General features: G+C 40.2%; 2 protein-coding genes across 6 annotated transcripts in view; one reads left to right on the forward strand and one right to left on the reverse strand.

The window, feature by feature from the left end:
• Window positions 1–12,544, forward strand: part of ank2a (ankyrin 2a, neuronal) — a 103,588-nt gene extending 91,044 nt beyond the window's left edge. Inside the window, exons 45-48 of the mRNA XM_036583686.1 lie at window positions 3,777–3,860; window positions 4,169–4,333; window positions 8,476–8,649; window positions 12,369–12,544. Coding sequence (XP_036439579.1) covers window positions 3,777–3,860; window positions 4,169–4,333; window positions 8,476–8,649; window positions 12,369–12,389 — 444 coding nt within the window. The 3' untranslated portion in view covers window positions 12,390–12,544. The remainder of the gene's footprint in view (window positions 1–3,776; window positions 3,861–4,168; window positions 4,334–8,475; window positions 8,650–12,368) is intronic.
• Window positions 12,545–19,270: 6,726 nt separating this feature from the next.
• The window catches only part of camk2d2 (calcium/calmodulin-dependent protein kinase (CaM kinase) II delta 2), a 42,391-nt gene continuing 37,855 nt past the window's right edge, over window positions 19,271–23,806 (reverse strand). For 4 of the 5 annotated variants that reach the window (XM_036583692.1, XM_036583690.1, XM_036583691.1 and 1 more), the window contains 3 exons: window positions 22,849–22,924; window positions 21,202–21,296; window positions 20,349–20,581 (listed from right to left, as the gene is read on the reverse strand). In XM_036583692.1, the coding sequence (XP_036439585.1) occupies window positions 20,349–20,581; window positions 21,202–21,296; window positions 22,849–22,924 (404 nt within the window). Of the gene's footprint in view, window positions 19,745–20,348; window positions 20,582–21,201; window positions 21,297–22,848; window positions 22,925–23,806 lie in introns of those variants that run through there. The other variant, XM_036583689.1, reaches the window with a different exon arrangement.

Raw genomic sequence — 23,806 nt, forward strand, 5'->3', positions numbered from 1 at the left:
GCTGTCATCTACATCTCAAGAAGGAAACCAAACTCAGTGTGATCCTTTAGACCATGTGGACACCTGTCTCTCACCATCACCGACATTTTTAACCAAATGTTCAGAGCAGCAACAGCCACTTACTGAACGTAAAAAGAACTTCTTCAATTTCAGTCAAGTATCCATTGATAGATTTTCAGAAGAGGTTTCAGCAGAAGAGCCCTCAAATGAACGGGTGCATGCTTCTCAAGATCCTGGACCAGAAAACCTGGAGGATTCTCCACTTGAGGATCTCTCTCCTGTGTGTGAAAAAAGTGATATCGAAGGAAATGAAAAGTCTTTGTCAGAGTTAATACAATCGCCACTCTCTGAATCAGTTGAAACTTCAGACATCCTGCAATCGCCCTCAAAAGATAATGAGCAATCTTCCAGTGTACAGGTTCCTGAAAGTGATCAGGCATCTGGGCGAGATTGTATCCCCTCTTTGCCCGTTCAAATGTTGTGTGATGGTTCTCCAGAAGACTGGGTGTCTTCAACACAGCCAGATCAGCAGGATCAGGGGATTTCACAGGCAACCCCAGAGCTCATTAGGACCCCCATAGAATCAGATTATGTCTTTGTTGAATCTGACCAGATCTCTGATGGTCCAATGCAGTTTAGAGACTTTGATCCAACTGCTGTAAGTCAAATGCACAAAGTGGTGGAACAAGAAGGTATTGGCTTGACAGATACAGTAACGTCCGTATTGCCAAAGTCATCTTGTTACCTTGAATATGCCATGGAAAAGGAAGACCTTTCAGCAAAATTAGATGTAGTATCCCAGACACTTGAAAAAGAGAAGGAAACAGTTCATCCAGATGAATCCATCATTGTCCCAAGTGATTCTGAATTGCAGGAAGACAAATATCCTGCAAAATTAAATGCATCTCCTATGGAATCTCCAGAAGTGGTACATCATCCATCAGAGGAACTATGTGATGACCATGATTCTGATGTTTTCTCTGCACAAGAACAAGAAGCCCTCCAAATGCAGGATGTCCAGAGAACCCCCAGTGGTTACACTGATGATGGTAAAATGAGTTGCGAAGGTCAATTTGAAAACAACACTGTGCAAGACTCTTGGAATAAGACCACCCTTCATAGAGAAGTTTCACCATTTTCTGTCTCTGATGTTTCTCCGCAAACACCAGAAACGGTCAGAACCACTCAGCACTTTGAGTTTGAGGATATACTTTCAGAACCAGTCAGCACTGAGCCAAACTTTGTCAAGGAGTCGATGCAATTTTCTGTTCTTACCAAGGATGCTGAAACTGCAAGGATTCTTACCAAAGATTCATTGGCTTCAAAGTCTAAAGATTCAAAAAGATCACTGTCTCAGTCATTTGCATCAGTGTCACAATATTCAGAGAAAGCTTCTTTGGCCCGTAGTTTCTCAGAGGCTGAGCAAACAACAGACACTTTTAACACAGATCAGGATTTGCCATTGCCTCAAAGACCTGTTTCCACAGAGCATCCATTGCCTGGTCAACTGGTCATCTCAGAACCTGTTACTTCAAAAGATTTTGGATCTGAAAATGATATTTCACTCATAAAGCCCTTGACTGACAAATCTCACTCTACAGTTGAGCCTGAAATTGTGGAGGTACCAGATGACCCTGCAGAGGATTCTCCTTCACTCGAGATCTGTGAATCTTTCAAAGCCTCAGATGGAAAGCCTCGTGTCCTCCCGAGATTTCTCCAGAGGCCTGAAGACTCTGATTCTGAGACCTTCTTTGAATGCAAACAGACAGTCTCTGATTACTCAGAACCAGAGCTAGACGGTGGTTATGATGCAGCCAACTCTTGTTTTGGTAAACCAAAGCCACAACTCAGAACTCAAAGGCCATTTTCTTCTTGCAACCTTAAAAAAGTGTTTCGGGCATCCATCCAGTCTTCAGAAAGTGAAGATTATATGGATGCGCCAATCATCCAGGAGCCCTCAGGAAAATCTCAGGAAGAAGATGAGGAAGATTTGGCACACATGAGACAGAAGATGTCACGACCTTTCATATGTACTCCTCAAGAGCTCCATACTCAAGGAGGAGCCATGGATGATGATGATGATAGTGATGATATTTGGAGGGTAAGAGTTCAGAGCATGACCCTTTCCTCCTTCTTACCCCAAACTGCTTAACTTTGCTCCTACTAAAGAAGGAATGCTGTTGCTTCACGACACAAGATTCTGTGATTTAATTAATCACCAGTGGATTTCTGCAAGTTCAACAAAAGTATTTAGGCAGAATTAAACTTAATTCCAAAGAGAACTTAACAAACATCTGAGCTTATTTCTCAATAAAAGACAATTAACCATATCCTATTCAAAATTTAACATTCATAACCACTGGCTTAATTTATAAGCTTGATCACATTCTGTTGCTGCATGTTTTGTACAATTGTGTCTAAACTTTGTTATAGTCACGTCTGTGATAAAATAATAACTCAATTAGAAAAAGATCAATGTGAGAAATGGTGCTTATGTAATGTACTACCAGTTTGCCAACAGATTGTTTGTTCTTACATTGACTTTTTTGTGAATTGATTATTATTGTATTATCATTATTATTATTATTGCATGGATGTCCCATAGGACATGTGCATGCCATCAGATAAGCTGAAGTTGTATCCTTATTGTTTCTTCAGTCATGTCCACCAGGTGTTATATTTTTTTTCAGCAGTTAAGTGCTCCAACAAAATCATCCATAGTTTTTTCTTACAAGTAGATATGCACAATAGAGAATTAGGAGGCAATTGGGCATCATGTTCCTCATCACCCATTTACCAAACCCAGTGTTTTTAAACTTTGTTCTTTATTATTATGTTTTTCAAGTAGGCAGGGGATGAAAAACAGAAAGTGAAAAAATAAGTGAACAGAGTACCTCAGGGTTTCAGTCACAACACACAGCCTATTAACTGTATACACTGGTTATAAAATTTCATAAAGCTGATTACACAGCTAATATCTTCAAAATGTATTCATGCATTAATTTTCACATCACAACTTTTTTGCTCTTACTGTGTAAGTCATAAGCAATGGCATTCTTACTAGATTTTTTTTTGATCGAGTATCTATCCTCCTCACTCAGAACTGACAGGGTTCATTTCTGGCAACTCCAGAAAATATGTGCATAATGTATATCATTTTCTGATGATTGTTATGCATGGTCAGGATGTAGAGGAGGAGCTAGGTGTGTTATCTGAAAGCTCTGATGAAGATGTGCTGAGCACCAGGGTGGTCCGGAGGAGAGTGATCATTCAGGTACAACATTTGAAGGCTTCCTAAACGAGACCTACTGATTTGGAGTGTCTACCCATTGCCTGGTGATTTGGGAATGTCAGTTTGAGTCCTGTTTGGAGTAGTTTCTTTGCATTTCCTTAGACAGCTGACTGAAGTAACCTTCTCTTTTTCCCAACTCCCTGTTTTTGAAGATGCTGCTTATCTTTTCTAACTTGACTTACTAGCTGCTTTGTGGAGAAGTTGATTTGCCAGCTAATTCTAACCTACGCAAGCTTAACCACATTTTTTTTCAAGTGCTGGTTGAAGTTGGCCTTTTCACTGATCTGAGGTCACTTTTGTGCATTTGTGCAGGCTGGACTTAGATCATTGTGAAATTTCAACTTTTTTTCTTCCCTTATTTTATCTTTAATCGTATCTTTAACCTCACCCTATCCTACAGATTTGGTGCCACTGCTACCCTACTGGGCATCTGTATTATGGCAGGTTCTCTGCATTAACTCCTGATCTCTCTGTTTGGGAACAGGGGGATGAAGTCCCGGATATTCCTCTACAGCCTGTGACTGAGGAACAGTACATTGATGAACAGGGCAACTTGGTGATTAAAAAGGTACACCCTTAACCAGAATAACTACAGAATTAAGCCTGAATCTGCACTGGAGCTACAAGGTCGTCAAGCATTTGTTTACCAATAAACATTAACAGTTTTGCCAGGATGAACAGGTGGTATCTTTGTTTTCTGTGCAGGGTGATCAGGTAGTATCTTTAAGTTACCTGTGCAGGGTGATCAGGTGGTGTCTTTGTTACTAGTGCAGCATGATCAGGTGGTATATCTGTTACCTGTGCAGGGTGATCAGGTGGTATCTTTATGTTACCTGTGCAGGGAGATCAGGTGATGTCTTTATGTTACCTGTGCAGGTGAGCCGGAGGGTGATCAAGCGTTGTGTGTCTGCGGATGGTGTGGAGAGAGAGGAGGTCAGGGTAGAGGGACGTCCTGCAGGACCCATTACAGTCGGTCAGACAGACTCCTGCTCTAAAGTGGTGAAGAGAACTGTGGTAAAGAGTGAAGGAGACCAGACAGAGGTGAGTAGATATGCTCCCTGGGACAATTAGTCACATACATAATTTCTTCTCTAGTACTTCATTAATTGTCTCCTCCTCCTTAATAACAGCTCCAACTCATTCAGGTCAGGATTACAGGGGTGTCTCTGAGAGAGTTCCTATAGTCCACTCTGACTCTGTGCTTCATATTTGAGCAGAACACAATAGTGAAACTCCTACATTCCAGCATGAGAACTGTAGGGTGTTTGTGTGACTGACCATACCAGACATAACATACCAGACCTCACTCCCAGTTCTCAATGTGGACCCTCAATGTGGCTGAAATGTGAACCCAGTTAGTAGAAAAGAGGACTAGAAAGGACAGGGACTCTCTCAGAGACAGCGTAAAACTTGGGTTGTGTAATGTAAAGCATGTTCCAGCTCATTTGAAACTCACCTGCTACAAGAAGTTTCATAAAACAGACCAATGAAATGCTATAAATGCATCACATGATTACGTCAAAAGATTTTATTAGATCAGTGGACACAAAAATCTTAGATGAAGGTTTGTTGGATGTTTATGAGATCATCCTGGCTGACTTTATATAAGTTTGGTCGTTTTTCACTTTGTCAGTTTTCTGAGTCACAACAACAAACAAGTTTCTCAAAGCTTACATTTCTGTAAACAGCTGTATTCACCAGCCACCTACCATTAACAGCTGTTTAAACGGCTGCTTGTTCTGCTGTTTATTCTTTTTCGTTCACTGCTGTAATTGTGATTTCCGCTCTTGATGCCCTTCTTTCTGAGGAGGTAAATTATTATAAAAGAGCAGAGACTGATATGCACCCCTCAATGAACAAAATTGCAGTGCTTCTAGAATAGAATAAGTGAGTTGTAACGGCTACTTAAACTTTAATTTTCAAAGCTTAACATACACAGAACAGACTAAAAGCTCTGATATGTAGTAAATAACCCTAGATTGATAAATAATTTATATATAAGGTTAAAAAAAAAGACACAGACAACTGAAAAAAATACAAAGACAATAAAAAATGCTGCAAATTATGGAGACACACTGCAGATGACTTCATATAGCGAGAACAATACGATGTATCAAAAAGCCCATGCTGCAAATTTGGCTAAATGCTATAGTAACTGAGCGTGCTGCGTGCAACTTTGTTCTTGGGTTGCCTCATGTACCTGTCAAATTAGGGCTGGGCAATTAATCAAAAAGTAATCGAAACCGACATTAAGAACCTTTAACCGACATAATCATGCCCAGGTCGGTTCTTTCGATTTTAAAAAATTCTGTTAATCCTTTCCCCACTCTGTGTGTTCATGTACTGTCCCCTTAAAACTTACTAACGAGTGTGTAGTCGCATGACTCCGCCACGTCCAGTCTGAGACATGGAAGCTAAGGCTACATTCACACAGCAGGTAAAAGTGGCCCAGATCTGATTTTCTCACCAAATCTGACTTTTTTTTGTTTGTCTGTTCACATTATCGTTTAAATGTGATCTGTATGTAACATCAGTCTGAACAGATCAGCTCCTAAACTGACCCACACATGCAAAAGACCAATGCTTCACGTTGCTTCACGGCTCATCCAGAGGTAAACAATCACAACTGCCAACGAACGCCAGTCGCTCCCGGAGGATCAGCTTCATCTTCACCAGCATCACAGGAGCCATCATGAAGCTTCACTGACTGACAGCTGGGCTCATCACCCAGAATGTGTTTGAGCTGTAAAAAGGGCGCGGTCACTTCTTTGGTTCGCATCCTCGGATTCTTTAAACTCTGCTTTTAGGCTTTTAACTGTTCTTTGACGCTGCAGCCTCGTTCTCCTACGACCACGCTCGGCCATTTCTTTTGAAATCTCTTCAAACACTAAGGTGTTTTGGATCAGTCTCTTCTAATTTTTGTACTGAAATATCACCCCAAATGTTTGAGTCTCAGCAGCATGAAATTCTGAAGAATGTCGAGTTGGATTGACGTAAAAGCTGCATGAATTCCGATCTGACTGTTGAGACGATTACATTAAGACGTACAGAGCATATTTACAGTACAAACCTTGTCGGTGAGCTATGAAAAAAAAAAAATAAATAAATAAATGAAATAAATAATCGTTCAGTCATTGCAGTCGAGGTAAAATATTAAATTAATCGTGATATTGATTTGAGGTCATATTGCCCAGCACTATGTCACATTGCTTCAGGGCCGCCAAAACCACAGAGTAGAGCAGGTATTTGACCCACCACTTTTTAGTACTGTGCGAGTTCAGGATGCGTACATCAACATAAAAACTCTGCTTTCCTTAAACTGCACAAAGCGCTGACCAGTGCAAACGGGCAGAGTCTCCAACTCAGCAGCAGAACCAAGCAGAATCTCCAGTGCAGCTCAGAGATGGGACATTTCCCAAACAGTAAAACCTTAATGAGCTCAGTGTTCAGTGAGAGGAGCTGCAGCTCACTGACCCAGTAAACATGAACTAAAGCGCAGTCACAGTTTGTGTTAGTTCACTGTGTGGATTTAATAAATGCCAGTTTGAATATTTGAAGAGTTCATTTACTAAAACAAATATCTCCATTTTCATAAATCATGTTTCTATTATTGTGCATTCCAGGTTATATCAACCAAACATTGATTGGGTGTTTTTGATAAAGTAAAAATAACTCAACAAAATACAAGTAACCTATACAATTAAACTTTATTGACCTTTTTTTAATTAATTTTTTGGCAAAACTGCAATGGTCATTTCACATTTCAGAGTTAAACAAAGCCATTTAATGGTCATAAGTTTCTTTAAGGTCAACATCTTTACCATAAAACAAGCAGATAAAGACTGAACACAAACAGCCATTAATGGTCAATATTAAACATCTATAAGATCAGAGCTCAGAAAATTCTAAGGCTGGATCTCATGGCTCACTGCCCAATGTCCAGTATGAATTGTGCTCACATGGCTGAATCTAAAGTGGTTCTCTGTTAGACTCACTGAGCTCTGTTTAGATGCGCACACACATACACACACACACACATACACACACACACATCTTCTAAGCCACTTCTCCTTCTGGGTCGCGGGGGGGGCTGGAGCCCATCCCAGCATTCATTGGGTGGAAGGCAGGATACACCCTGGACAGGTCACCAGTTCAACGCAGGGCTCCGTTTAGATGCAGTAGCCTTTATTTACAGACCTACGTGCTGCACTTTGTAGGGAGTTGGGAGCCATTTAAGATGCTGCCTGAAACAGTTGGCGGCAGTGTTGCATCACCTGACCCGAAAACTGCGTGCTGATTGGCTAAACGGATGTTTTGGGTTCTGCCTCGACAATGAACAAGAACGGCTTTAGCGACTAAATGTATTTAGGGTTCAGAATGAGCTGCATGTTAGAATAACTCAGTCAGATTGTTTTTTAAAGGATGGCATTTATTGTTTTTTGCAAATGAACTCATTTCTTACTGCTACATTGCTGAATTAAAGTCATTTTCAGACCTACCTTGTTTGGTGTGGACCTGTTGAGCTGAACCACGTTAATTCAGAAGGGAATTCAACACCAGAGCATGTTCTCCTCAGTGCACATCATTTACATTTATGGCATTTGGCAGACGCTCTTATCCAGAGTGACTTACAGTTTGATCATGTTACACAGGTAGGTGAAGGTAGTGTTAGGAGTCTTGCCCAAGGACTCTTATTGGTATAGTGTAGGGTGTTTACCCAGGCAGGGGATTGAACCCCAGTCTACAGTATAGAAGGCAGAGGTGTTACCCACTACACTACACCAACCACAACATCATCAGTGCTGAACAATCGGATGCTTATATCACTCCTACAACTTGAGGTGCTGTTAATAAAGGCAGACGAGCATTAAAACAACAGCAAAGATGTGTTTGATTTCGGCTCCTGGATCGCAGAGTATAGTTTTGGCCAAGCATCGGTGACCTGATTGGTTACATTCAAACTGGTAAATCGATCATAAAGAAGCTGATATCAAGTAAGGTTTACTACTGCTGCTGACTGTGATACACAGAAACTATAACCAACAACAAACAAACACTGACCCTGTTAATGAATAGGTTTATAGAGGCGTGTTATTAGCGCGGCATTAAAAATTGCATTTCATCTCTCAGCCAGCCAAGTTTTTATTCATTTTTTTTCAGATAATGTTTTTTATTCTACGCAGGTAACGTTCTGTGAGCAAAATACGGCGGCAGGCAACGTGGAGGAGAATGGCGGGGGTCGAGAGGTCACTCAGACGGTGCGGACAACGGTGGTGAAGGGTGAAAGAATGGAGAAACGACTGGGAGACCCTCACCTGGCCACAGACCTGCCCACCGCCCAGGACGACTTCACACAGGTGAGTCCGTCACAGCAGACTTTGGCTTTAAGGTTCACGTTACTGCTGTATTATTGCACAATAGCTGGTTTACTCCAGTCTTAGCATCAGCATTACTATAACCTCATTCACTGTTAGCATTAGCTTCACCATAAGCTCCTTCACCTTTAGCATTAGCATCACTCTAACCTCCTGCACTGTTAGCATCAGCATCACCTTAACCTCCTGCACTGTTAGCATCAGCATCACCTTAACCTCCTTCACTGTTAGCATTAGCATCACCCTAACCTCCTTCATAGTTAGTGTTAGCATCGCCCTAACCTCATTCACTGTTAGCATTAGCATTACCTTCACCCTAACTTCACTCACTGTTAGCATCACCCTATCCTACCTTAACATTAGCATGACCTTAACTTCCCTTAGCATTAGCATTAGCTTCACCCTAAGCTCCCTCACTGTTAGCTTCAGCATCACCCTAACCCCCTTCACTGTTAGCATTACCATCAACCCAACCTTGCTAATCATTAGCATTACTGCGTGGCTGACTGAGCGCCCTGTTTGCAGGGGCTGATGGTTAATGTAGTTTTTGTGGTTCTCCAGGCTCTGCAGTATTTAGGGGGCTTTGAGAAGGTTCAGGTTCCTGCAGGTGTACAGCAGGAGATAAAGCAGCGTGATGGATCTGTCATCAGGAGGTCTGACCACTGGCATGGTGTGTTTGTGTGTTGGAGTGAACTGCACTGTCGTGTTTTTATTACAGTAAATGAGTCTCCGACTGCTGTGTGTGTGACGTCAAGACACTAAACTCTAACCTCTCAGCTGTGAGGAGGACGATCTACACGACCTCACAGGAGAAGTCTACAACTAAATCAAGAGAAAACTGAAACGCTGATCTTTGGCACTGAGACTCAGAGAAAGCTGCTTTATGAGAGACTCAGCTCTTTAGCTTCTAAGCCTGAAGTAGGAAACCTGGGTGTGATCTCAGGGCGTTTTCACACTTGTCTCGAACCCTTGACTCCACACTTGAAGACTGATACTGGGCTCGTTTGCAGGAGAAGCTTATCGCTGGTTTGATTTAACACACAAGACTTCCATCCAAATCGTGAATCGATTGTGCAATTTTGTCATTTTTCTGTGCACAGGTTTGCAGAATAGTCGGCATGGATACGTCGAAACTTGTTACAAAATGAACCTTCTTATTATTCCACACTCAAAAACCTTTAAAAGGTTCTTCTACCTGGGATACCATAGGAACCGCCTAGCAACACCTTAGCGACCATCTGGGATACCATAGCAACTGCTTAGCAATACCTTAGCAACCACCTGGTATACCATAACAACTACCTAGCAACAACTTAGCAACCACCTGGGATAGCATAGCAACTGTCTACCAACACCTTGGCACCCATCTGGGATACTATAGCAACTGCCTAGCAACATCTTAGCGACCATTTGGGATAGCATATGAACTGCCTAGCAACTTTATCAACCACCTGGGATACCATAGCAACTGCTTAGCAACACCTTAGCAACCTGGAATATCATAGCAACTACCTGTCAACACTTTAGCAACCACCTGGGATAGCAACGCAACTGCGTAGGAACCACCTGGGATACCATAGCAACTTCTTAGTAGTATCTTAGCAATCTGCGATATCATAGCAACCACTTAGCAAGAACTTAGCAACCATCTGGGATACCACAGAAACGAACTAGCCACATTTTAGCAATCACGTACCATATATACCATAGCAATTATCTAGCAACACTTGATCAACCATTTTGATACCATAGCAACTGCCTAGCAACACTTTAGCAACCACCTGGGATCCCATAGCTACTGCTTAGCAACACCTTGGCAAACCTGGGATGCCATAGCAACCACGTAGCAATACATTAGCAACCATCTGGAATACCATAGCAACTGCTTAGCAATACTTTAGCAATCTGGGATATCATAGCAACCGTTTAGCAACACCTTAGCAACCTGGGATATCATAACAACTACCTAGTAACACTTGATCAACCACTTTTGATAACATAGCAACTGCCTAGCAACACTTGACCAGCAATTTTGATACCATAGCAACTGCCTAGCAACACTTGACCAGCCATTTTTGATCCCGTAGCACTTTAGCAATCACATGGGGTAGCATAGCAACTGCCTAGCAACCTTAGCAACCACCTGGGATAGCATAGCAACTGCCTAGCAACCTTAGCAACCGCCTGGGATAGCATAGCATCTGCTTAGCAACACCCTAACAACATTTCAACATTTTGAGAGCGTCTGTCTCTGTTGTTCCTCTCCTCTTCGTCACTGTATCTGCTGCTTCCTGCTGGATCAGCTTCACTGGCTATGTTTACATGCAAAGATTTTTGCCAATCCGATTGAATACAATCCGATTACAGATTCAGACTGAGGTGTTTATATGCACACTCTATTCAACGATTTGATGGAAAATCTTCCACACGTTTACATGCTCACTACAAGTAAGCCGATGCAAAATGACGCGCATGCGTGGAGTAGCGTTTAGAGTAAACGTTACCATGACAGCGAACATCACGTGAGGTCCAGTCCGCGTGATATGAGTTTCCAGTTGGCGCGCTTGTGTTTTAATTGCTTTAAAATGATGTCAGACTCAGGAAAACGTGCTTCACATGTGCTTATAAAGGAAGTGGCGAGAGGAAGACGTCGTGTTCTGAGACACATAAGCTGGACGTCCGTCCCACCGCCGTCTTTTAAAGCTCAGAGCATAAACTTCGTCTCCTCTGCAGACCCGTTTCTGCTCCGCCATGCTGAACGGTATAAACTTTCGCCATGACGCGACGCACATGCGCAGAACATACTTACACGTTCCGATTGGGATGTAATCGGATTCAGGCGTTTACATGGCTATTATTCTTCTATTTAACGGATTATTTAGAGGTTTACCCACCTCGTTCAGTCGGATAGAAATTGTAATCCGAATGGCCTCAATCGGACTAGTCTATTCCGATTGAGGTGTTTACATGGACGTGTTCTATTCCGATTGAGCTATTAGTCGGATTATTAACGGATTATCAGGCTGCATGTAAACGTGGCTTGTGTCTGTTTATACTGTCTGTAACCCACACTAACGCCAGACTGCAGTCGCTGAGCCACCGTCTCAGATCTGATATTCGCTAAATTTCTCTCTCTCTCTCTCTATTCTCTCTCTTCCTCTCTCTCTCTCTCCCTCCCTCTCTATATTCTCTATTCTCTCTCTCTATTCTCTCTCTTCCTCTCTCTCTCTCTCTCTCTCTCTCTCTATTCTCTCTCTCCCTCTATATTTTCTATTCTCTCTCTCTATTCTCTCTCCCTCTCTATATTCTCTATTCTCTGTCTCTCTATTATCTCTCTCTCTTCCTCTCTATTCTTTCTCTCGCTATTCTCTCTATTCTCTCTCTCTTCCTCTCTATTCTCTCTCTCTCTCGCTGTTCTCTCTCTATTTTCTCTCTCCCTATTCTCTCTCTTTCTCCCTCTCTCTATTATCTCGCTCTCTCTCCCTCTCTCTATTCTCTCTCTCTCTCTCTCTCTCTGTTCTCTCTTCCTCTCTATTCTCTCTCTCTATTCTCTCTCTCTCTCTGTCTCTCTCTCTCTCTCTCTCTCTCTCTATTCTCTCTCTTTCTCTCTCTCTCTTTCTCTCTCTCTATTCTCTCTCTCTCTCTCTCTCTCTCTCTCTCTTTCTCTCTCTCTATTCTCTCTCTCTCTCTCTCTCTCTCAGGGAGAAGATGAGCAGTACTAAGTCTCTGAAGCGAACTGTGCTGAAGGACGTTCGAGGGAGGCTGCGGGTGTTTGTTGAACAGCTGGACCGCCCTCATCGTCACCATGACGACCTGCAGCAACACGTCCGCCGCCTCGTCCAGCACTACTGCGGCCGGGCAGAGGAGGAGGAAGAGGAGGAGTGAAGGCCTCGCCTTTCCTCTTCTTCCTCCGAGTCCTTCCTCCTCTGGCCCTGCCCCCTAATTTCCCTATGCATCGCGCTCCAGCAATCCCACAGTGCACCTCACTCCTGCCACGCCCAGTCTTCCTGTCCGTCAAGCTGTGGGCGGGTCCTGTCGCCATCTTCTCACCGTCCTTCGCGTTTATCTCGTGGAGTTTCGTTTGTGTTTCTTCACTTTTTCGTGACCAAAGAGAGTTTACTGTTTTTTCTTTATAAAAATTATTAAACCCTTTTTATTCGTAATCGTGACAAAGTAAAAAAAAAAATCAAGAAAACGGTCAGAAACGCTCTGATCGTTCAGGACGTTGGTTTATATGTGTTAAAGAGAAAATTCTGCACTTCATATCATACTGTTCATCTTTAAAGCATTTTAAAAGGGGAATTCCACCAAATTTCTCAAAATTCATCCGTAATTAAGAGTGTGAGAGGTAGACAGATTCGGAGCGGTTTGGCGTGATTTCAGCTTCTCTTTATACATTAACATTAAACAGGCTGTTATCATTGCCTTTAAAACTGATATATATGTAAATGAGCTCTGTACTGGTTGGCGGCCCTGCATTCATAAGGCAGTCAATTTAATTTACTGTAGTCTGAATGGGTGGAGCTAAACTGCTGTAGGCTGAATGGTGGAGCTAATCTGCTGTAGTCTAAATGGGTGGGGCTAATCTGCTGTAGGCTGAATGGGCGGGGCTAAACGGTTGTAGCTGAATGGTGGAGCTAAACTGCTGTAGCTGAATGGTGGAGCTAATCTGCTGTAGTCTAAATGGGTGGAGCTAATCTGCTGTAGTCTAAATGGGTGGAGCTAATCTGCTGTAGTCTAAATGGGTGGAGCTAATCTGCTGCAGGCTGAATGGTGGGGCTAAACGGTTGTAGGCTGAATGGGCGAGGCTAAACTGCTGTAGGCTGAATGGGTGGAGCTAAACGGTTGCAGGCTGAATGGGCGGGGCTAAACTGCTGTAGGCTGAATGGGCGGGGCTAAGATGCTGTACATTGATGTAGGCTGAATAATTGGATACATGTTAATGAGTTGTTTTTTGTGACATCACAAAACCAACAAATTCTGTTCAGTTTAGTTCCTGGATATTTACTGAATGATTTGAGTGCTGAATGGTGAATGTTTAACAGTGTTTATGTTTGACATTGAACGCAGTGTTTGGTTCTCAGCCATATGGGCTCTTTAACCTCTTCGTCTGGTTCTGATCACCACAATTCTGACTCGGTTAGTCCCTCTAGATCAGAGCGTTTCACACCGAACCACTCTGAACGAGTCTGTTTACATCTTTAACGCTTAATCATGGAGAGAATTTTAGAAAACTGGATGGATTTCCCCTTCTACACAGTATTTATATCGCGCTCTTTGGGTAAAGCTGATAAACTCGTGTGCGTGTTCTCCGCCGTGAAGGCGGCGGTTCTGTATATAAACGCGTCTGAACGCGACTGTCGTGCACATTAACCGCGTGTGGAGGAAGTTAGCAGGCATGCTTCAGCTAGCGTCACTAATAACTGTGTTCACTCATATCTCACTGTGTCTGTATGTCTCTCGCCCTGCTCGCTCTCTCTCTCTGTCTCATAGCCTCACCGTGTTTCTCAGAGTGGATTGATTCTCTTTAATATTCTGAATGTAGCAGATCTGCGCTGAAGGTTCTGAGAGAGATGATTGGCTCATTCTCTGATCCTCCGACCAATCAGTGACCTGCTTTTCGTTTCAGACACTGTAAAACACATTTATTTATCTCTGTGTGTGAGTTAAGAAGAAAATGTTACAATCAGTGTTAATTATTTATTGATTATTTATTTATTTATGGACGATATATTTATGTTTCTGTTAAAAAGGAGGATCAGAGACGATGCAGTGAGTGAATGAAGAGTATGAATGAATGAATGAATGAACATGTGAGTGAACGAGTGAACGAACGAGTGAATGAATGGATGAAAGTGGTTGAGTGGGTAATTGAGTGAATAAATGAGTGTGAATAAATAAATGAATGAGTGAGTGAACAAGTATCTGAATAAAAGAATGAATGAATGCGTGAACGATTGAATGAGTGATTGACAGTGTATGAATGAAAGAATGACTGAGTGTATAAATGAAAGAATGAATGAGTGAATGAATGAATACATGATTGAATGAGTGATTGAATGAGTGAGTGAACGACAGTGTATGAATGAAAGAATGACTGAATGAGTGTATAAATGAAAGAATGAATGAGAGAGTGAATGAATGAAAGTAAGTGAATGAACGAATAAATGATTGAGTGAGTGAACGACAGTGTATGAATGAATGAATGAATGAAAGTGAGTGGATGAATGAGTGATAGACTGAGTCAATGAATGAATTAATGAGTGAGTGAATGAATGAGTGATTGACAGTCAGTGAATGAATGAATGAATGAATGAATGAATGAAAATGAATGAATGAATTATTAATATGGTGGTTCACGGCTGCTGCTGCTGCTGCTTTTCACTGTGATGCTCCACTTTCTGTTGAATGAATCCACATCCTGTCTGATATAACAATGATAATAATAATATACTTCTATACAGTATTTACAGTATATCTATAACAGCATGTATTAGTTTATTATTATTATACGACAGAAAGACATTTAAACAGTAAACAAGGCTGCAGTGTGTGTGTGTACGGCTGATAGAATAAAAGTGTAAAGTGTTCATCCCCCAGTGTCTCTGCTTTTCTTTACGAAGAACGTAAACTCTTCGTCCGAACAGGAGCTCTTCAGGCACGTTTTCAGATGGAGTGTAAACGTGTAAAGTGGTCTCCTATGGAGGGTACACGTCTGAGGACCACCACTTCAATGTTTGGTGCTGATGTGTAATCTGTAATCTGTGAATGTGCATCACTGCTAGCTTGGCGATAACATAACATAGAAAGATGCTAGCGGAAATTAGCTGTGCTAATCTATTTGATCAGCTCCTACATTAAACGCTGCTGTACGATAACATTCAACCCTGTTATGGATCTTATGACTGCGGTTCTCACTGTAAACAAAATTAAATAATTTTGTAAAAGGAGATTTTCTTAAGAAAGAAAATCTTAAATGTGCCTTTTTTCTTAACTACTTATGAATTTTACTTATGAAACTTCTTATCTCAGACTGTACTAATTAACAGTAACAGTAAGTGAACTTCTTAAACAGCGATTTCTAATGAATATCACAAATATAATTGTTAAAATAAACTAAAAAAATTCCGATAACCTAAAAGCGATATTAATCGTCTACATGACATCACCTATAGCCTACTTATGAGAACAATTTTCTAAAGAAAATAAGGTTTTCTTTAGAGATTATTTGAGAATTTACTATGTTTTTTGCGAGAATTGTATTTCAGAACATTCTTACGAACTTCTTAGTGTTTGTCTTGAGATCCTTCGTAAGTTTCGAGCCCACAAGTCCAGAGATCCAGTTTAAATCAGAACTGAAACTGAATCGGAATCAGATTGTGTTGTGAATCCAGAATGGAAAAAAGTCGGATTTCCGTGTTTCCTTTCTTATAAAGTGCAGAAAATCAGAGACGAACAGAGCGAGTTCACTACATATCACACCTTTATTATCGTTTTCTTTAAATATGTTGAGTTGCTAGTGCCGTCATGGCAACCAATGATATATCACACCCCCTGTATCCAGGGTTTCTGCAGAGAATGATTCCCCCCCCAAGAAAATAACAATAACAACAATAATAAGTAATAAAAATAATAATAAAAACAGACAAATGGACGGTTTGTAGCATAGTCTTTTAGTGATGAGGTTTTTTTCCTCTAGGAAGACCGTTCCCTTCTGACATCACTATGACATCATCCGTTTGAGTGGCACGCTGACGGGCGGCGGCCACCAGGGGGCAGTGTGCTTACAGCCTGCATTCAGCAGAATTAATATGTGAATATTTCAACACAAATAGAGTTCCTCAGGGTTCTTCACATCCAGGAACAGAACGTTAACACATCCAGAATCAGCTGATAGAACCTTAAAATGCCTAGAATCAGCTGACAGAAGCTTAAGACAGCCAGAAACAGCTGGCAGAACCTTAACACATCCAGGAACAGCTGATTAATAGATCCGTAACACATCGGAAACAGCTGCTAGGACCCTAACTTGTCCAGGAATAGCTTGTAGAACTTTAATACACCCAGGAACAGCTGACAGAACCTTAGCACATCCAGGAACAGCTGATACAAACGTATTGCGTCCAGCAATTGCTGATAGAACCTTAACATGACCAGGAACAGCTAATAGAACCTGAACACAACCAGGAACAGCTGATAGAACCTTAACATGGCCAAGAACAGCTGATACAACCTTACCATGTCCACACATAGCTGATAGAACCTTAACTCATCCAAAAACAGCTGATTAATAGAACATTAACACATTCAGGAACAGCTGATAGAAACTTATTGCGTCCAGGAATAGCTGACAGAACCTTAATGCATTCAGGAACAGCTGATAAAACCCTAACATGTCCAAGAACAGCTGATAGAACCTTCATTTTTTTAAGGATTTTCTTTAGAGATTATTTGAGAATTTACTAATTTTATCTGTTTCATTCTTACCAACTTCTTAGTGTTTGTCTTAAGATCCTTCGTTTTTTCTTAGGAATACTTTTGTGAATGCGGCCCACAAGTTCAGAGATTCAGCTGACAGAACCTTAACACAGCCAGGAACAGCCGACAGAATCTTAACATGACCAGGAACAGCTGATTAATAAATTCTTAACACATCAGAAACAGCTGATCGAAACCTATCTTGTCCTGGAATACCTTATAGAACCTTGACACATCCAGAAGCTGACAGAAACATACTGTGTCCAGGAATTGCTGATAGAACCTTACCATGACCAGGAACAGCTGATAGAACCTTAGCACGTCCAGGAACAGCTGATAGAACCCTAAAATGTCGGGAAATAGCTGATAGAACCTTAACTCATCCAAGAACAGCTAATTAATAAAACCTTAACACATCCAGGAACAGCTGATAGAAACTTATTGCGTCCAGGAACAGCTGATTCAACCTTAACACAGCCAAGAACAGCTAATTAATAGAACCTTAACACATCCAGGAACAGTGGATAGAACCCTGACTCATCCAGGAATAACTGACATAACCTTCACATGTCCAGGAACTGCTTATAGAACCCTAACTCATCCAGGAATAGCTGACATAACCTTCACATGTCCAGGAACAGCTGATATAATCTTAACACATCCAGGAACAGCTGATAAAACCTTAATGCATCCATGAACAACTGATAGAACCTTAACCCATCCAGGATCAGTTAAGAGAACCTCCATGTTGGAATGTATAACTTTAATAACCCATTACTGTACAATAAATGTATAACTTTAATAACCCATTAATGAGTATAAAAACACCACAGAACCTTCCGTTTGGTCTAAAGTGCTCTAGTTGTGTTTCAGATAAACATCTAAAAGTAAACATTTGAATTTTGGGGGTTTCATGTAATGTTTTTACTTTTATTCACAGATTTTCAGTAACGATTACAAAACCTAATAATTTGCGAATTAATTGTTGTTTCATAGTTTGTTGATTGTTAACTATAATTGCTACATATGCATTAATAAATGACAGTATTAATATATTAACTTTTTTACTCACTAATAGTTAATCGCTATTTTAATTGATAGAAACCTGATCAAGAATAATTTGGATTTTTGCTTTCAGTTTTCATTCATGTTTTAATCTTCAACCTCCAGCGTTCTTATAAATGTATTTGAACGTATTAAATAATCTTATGATTATATATTTATCAATACATCATAAAGTTCAGTCCCAACTGTACAGCTGGGGTAAAATGATGAATCATTCATGTTTAAAATACACCAAAAAAACATTTTGATTAACTAAGAATTAAGAAAATTCATCACAAAGTAAAAGGATAATGAACATTTATTCATAATGTTATAATGATTATGAATTGGGTGAGTTATGAGTATCAAATTATTAATTAAACTTTTATTAAGGGTTCTATAACTCAGAACAATGAATAATTGTTTGTACGTCACCGAGTGAAAAAGGTTAATAATCCAAATGATAGCATTTATTAATACACTTGTAGCCATTATATAATTATTAAAGTGCTGTCACATTTTCTTTTGTTTTAAAAATCGATCATGTGACCAAAATACCGAATTTGATGATGAATTAATGATAAAAACTCACTTTTTTAGCCTGCTGGTGTGATTAGAATTGTTTTTTTAAGTTTGTGCTCAAATCTGCAAAATTTCACATTTCAGATTTGGACATTAATGGGTTAAATTCAGAACGCAAGATATGTAAATATGTTAATATGCAAATACGTAAATACATAAAATCACTGAAATGATGACCGACCCTCATTTTAATAAATATCCGTATCTATGGCATTGATAGAAAAGGCCAAGAATTACGTTACATAAAGAAGAAAATCGTGATCTTTCGTAAACAGTCCTCCATGCACGACTCTGGCTGATATGCTACATTCTCATCAATATTAATATTAATATTTATATTTGTATATACTTCTGTATGTATGCGTCTGCTGTGGCGTGGAGGAAACAGCCAGCCTCTCTAAACTCACTCGTCATAAACGAAGCCTGTAACAGTTCTGCTGAAAGCTAAAATTCAAAGTATGTATTTTTCATTTTCTTTTTTTTGTTTTGTTTTTTTTTCGTAACAACCACAACGATATGTACATCACCATGACAACAGCAAGCTTAATATTAACATTCTTATCTTTCAAATGTTGATATATTGCACGCACACACACACCCACACGCACGCACACATAAACAGACATAAAAATACAGTTTAGACTCAGAGGGGGTGGGGTTGGGGCAGAAGGGGCAGGGCTTTGGGTGGAAGGGGCAGGGCTTTGGGTGGAAGGGGCAAGGCTATCTTTACATTTCTATACATTTAAAATGCATACCAAAACAGCTTAAGAAAGAAAAACAAACACAAAATAAAATGTTAAAAATTCACTCCCTTTGATAAGATAATGTCCGTTTGTGTCTGATTGACCCGCCGGCGGGGGGGGCGGGGGGCAGTACAGGTGTAAAGGAGATGGTGCTTGGGCAGGTGGGTCTGGGGTCGAAGTTCAGGCTTTAGCACAAGATGGTCCTCTTCAGCTGGAACTGATTCTGTTAACTACAAAGCAAATGAACAAACAAACACAAACAGCATCAATACTGTAAACACATCTTGGAAGAGGTTCTCCACTGTTCCAGGTTTTCTCTATTTGGAGATAATGGTTCTCACTGTGGCTCTCTGAAGTCGCAGAGCGTCAGGAAGGGTTTTGTTACTCTTCCTAGGCTGATATACTTCAATAACGTTCTGGTCTCTTCTGTTATTCTGCTTCTAAACTCAGAAGAGCTCAGCTCACCTTCAATTAGACAGTGAAGCTCAGTGGGTGCTCCACAAATAAAGATATAAATAAAGATTTTATTGCTATTATTGTTATGTTTTGTTTTACTCCACATTGGTGGAAAGGTTCTTCTGAAGTGATGTCCAGTTTCAGCAGGGCCTGCAGTGATCGAGACCGAGTGTGCTGTAATGTAACAGAGCCCAATTATCAATTAAACATAGATAATTGGCTGACTGAGTAACTAAAGGGGGCAATTACTTTTTCCCATGGGGCCAGTTGGTGCCGTGTTCACTCAGTCACATCACAATCACATCCGGTTTAAAAGACCTAAGTGTGAATAACAGCAGCACTGCAGGTGATCGATCACTGATCAATACGGAGCTGTTCTTACTTGATGGGCACGCTGGGGGCGCCGGAGCGGTGGAAGTGGATGTTCTGCCATTTGCCGTCGCGGCGGTGCCACACGCGGGTCTCCTCGGACTGCATGGTGCGCGGCCGGCCGCTGCCGTCCATGTACTGCGTCAGGCGGATGTAGGCGATGCAGGCGGCGTCCTCGCCGATCAGGTGGACGTGAGGGTTCAGCAGGATGGTGTGGACCGGCTTGTTACCCTTAGACAGACCTCAACACGGAAAACACAAACACACCAGCAGCTCTGCAGTGAAAGACGGCTTTAGTGTTTACAGTTTATAAACCTGTTTGCCTGTGGAAAGGCTGTAGGGATCTGTCGCCCCCTCTGGTGAAAAATGGAAACTGAATGTGCAACTATGTGTGGTTTTAACACCGCAAGAAGATGGAATTAGGGAACCAGCCCTGTGACTGGAACGTTACCGGTTCGATCTCCAGAGCCGACAGTATGTGACTGAAGTGCCCTTGAGCAAGGCACCCAACCCCCAACTGCTCCGCCGTGGATAGGGCTGCCCACTGCTCCAGGCAAGTGTGCTCACTGTCCCCTAGTGTGTGTCTTCACTAGTGTGTATGTGGTGTTTCACTGCACAGATGTGGAGGTGAATTTTCCCGCTGTGGGACTAATAAAGGTTAACTTAGTTGCACTGATTTTCAGCTCATAAACATAATAATAATTAGTCTTTGTTTATGTAGCACCTTTCTGAACTGTAGATCTAAGAAATGTGATCAAAATCCAAAACACGATCACAATAATTCACCAGTTTTCTCCACACAATGTAAGACACAATGTTTAAAATAAAAACAGAATGATAAAGTGCGCAAAGTTCTAGATACCATTCTCAAAGTAGAACCTGTGGAAATCATGGCCTTCCACCAGGTTCCCCAGAGCTTCAGGCTCGAAGGACGTCAGGCCAGGGTCGCAGATTTTACTGCCAAACAAACAAAAATATGTTTTACTTGATTTTAAAGAAAACATACTATTAAACTTTACTACAGTGTTTTATTAGTATTTTATGATGAACTGAAATTTATTGTGATTATTTCTGTTTTTTAATTCTGCTTCTGCTATTTTAGGACAAAATATTAACTGCAGTTAAATGACGAACAGATTATTCATAATGCCTATCTATAAATCACACATCAGACGTATGAAGGGTTTTATTCTAAACACAGTAACATGTTCAAGACTAAAATATTACATATGTTTTAATCACACATAATATATCAATTTTTTTATGGAGTTACACAGAGCTGGGCGAAATGGGTACAATGTCAGGATGCTTAAAGATGATTTTATGATACACAATGTGCCATAATATTTATTTTTGTGACATCAGAAGTTACAACAGACAATATAGAGACACATTAAAAAATACTGTTAAAAATTACAAATCCAATTACACATTTCACACACTGAGCTGCACCAAATCCAATTAAACAGGACTAATTAAGCTCTCTTAACCCTAATCCTAACTAAACCCAACTAAAAAGGACTAATTAAGATCTTTCTATCCTAATCCTTAATAAATCCAATTAAGCAGGACTAATTAAACCCCTTTATCCCAATCCTAACTAATTCCAACTATGCAGGACTAATTCAGCTCTCTGAACCCTAATCCTAACTAAATCCAATCAAACAAGACTAACTAAGCTTTTAGCCCTAAATAAATCCAAATAAACAGGACTAATTCAGCTCTTTGGACCCTAACTAAATCAATTTAAAAAGGACTACTTAAGCTCTTTTAACATTAATTCTAACTAAACCCAAAGAAACAAGACTAATTAAGCTCTCTATTTAATCAAAAATGCAGTTAAGAAGTGATTTTAAGTATTGATGTGATATCCAGGATACACCCAGAAAAGCATATTGTGACATATTTTGATGTAATCTATCACAATAACAATAATGATGATAATGATAAATATGTTTATATTGCCCAGCTCTCTCTCTCTCTCTCTCTCTCTCTCTCTCTCTCTCCCTATTAGGACTGGGCAATATGACAACATATATTGTTAGTATAATAAATTATGTCACAATAAAATATGCTTTTCTGAAAGTATTGTGGTTGATCAGATGTCTGAAAATATGTTATGACATTATATGTTGTGAATATATATATATATACATATATGTATATATATATATATGTTTTTGGACAGTCCAAAAACATGCAGTCAGGTCTGGTGACCTGTCCAGGGTGTATCCTGCTTTCCGCCCAATGACAGCTGGGATAGGCTCTAGCACCCCACCGTGACCCAGAAGGATAAGCGGTTTAGATGATGTATGTATGTATGTATGTATATATATATATATATATATGCACCCACATCAGGATATATAATCAAAACGTCGGATCAGTTTGTAGTGATTTATCTGATTTATTTTGCTGAAATGTTGTGATGATCTGCTTTGAGCTCTGATATTTTACAGTCTTTTGTGTTTATATTCGTGTTTGTGTTTGTGTTTATGTGCACACTCACGAATAAGCCTCAAAGTCTCCGCTGTTGATGGACTCGATGAGCTGCTCCGTCACTTTGATGATCTCCTGCTTTCTGGCTGTAACACACAGAGGACGGAATCATGACTCAGCACTTCTCACTGCAGCACAGCCAAACCACGACTCAGCATTCCTCACCACAGTCAGCATTACTCATCATTTACACTCAGTTTAGGAGCCCGTTTATACCCAGCGCTGCGCTGCACGATCACACGTTCACACTCAGCTCAGCCATTACGTTTTTATCCTCAGTTTACGTTAATAGCATTAAGTAGCTTCGCGACCAGGGCTGTCAAAGTCATCCATCACGGTTATTCACATTGATTTGTGCAGTTTGCTGTAATCAGTTTCAGTATTTCTGCAATTTATCACAATTTAACTACATGATTTTTGTAGCTAGTTGTGATGAATCACATTATTTTGTACAGTTAATCACTACTAGTCAAATGTGATTGATTATCACATCTATTCACATTATTTTGTGGTTAACTGCAATGAATCACATTTTTTCAGTTCAATCATAATTATTCACGTTATTTTGCGGTTCATTTCCGTTAATTACATTTTTTACAGTCAAATCACAATTAATCACATTATTTTGTGTAGGTAATCACAATCACATTATTTTTGTATATTATATATTATTTTGTGATTAACTGCAATTACACACATTTTGTATAGTTAATCACAATTAATTAATTATTTTTTGGTGTAGTTAACTGCGATTAAGCACATATTTGACTAGTTTCATGATTAATCACAATTTCTTATTTTGTGATAAATTGTGGTCAATCACATTTCTGCAGTTATATCATATTAACCTCATCATTTTGTGTAGGTAATCATGGCTAATTATGTTATTTTGCATAGTTAATCACAAGTAATCAAATTATTTTTTGTAGTTAACTGTGATTCATCACATTTTTATCTAATTAATCATG

The sequence above is a fragment of the Colossoma macropomum genome, unplaced genomic scaffold (assembly GCF_904425465.1).
Source record: "Colossoma macropomum unplaced genomic scaffold, Colossoma_macropomum, whole genome shotgun sequence".
In the NCBI taxonomy this organism is placed as follows: Eukaryota; Metazoa; Chordata; class Actinopteri; order Characiformes; family Serrasalmidae; genus Colossoma; species Colossoma macropomum.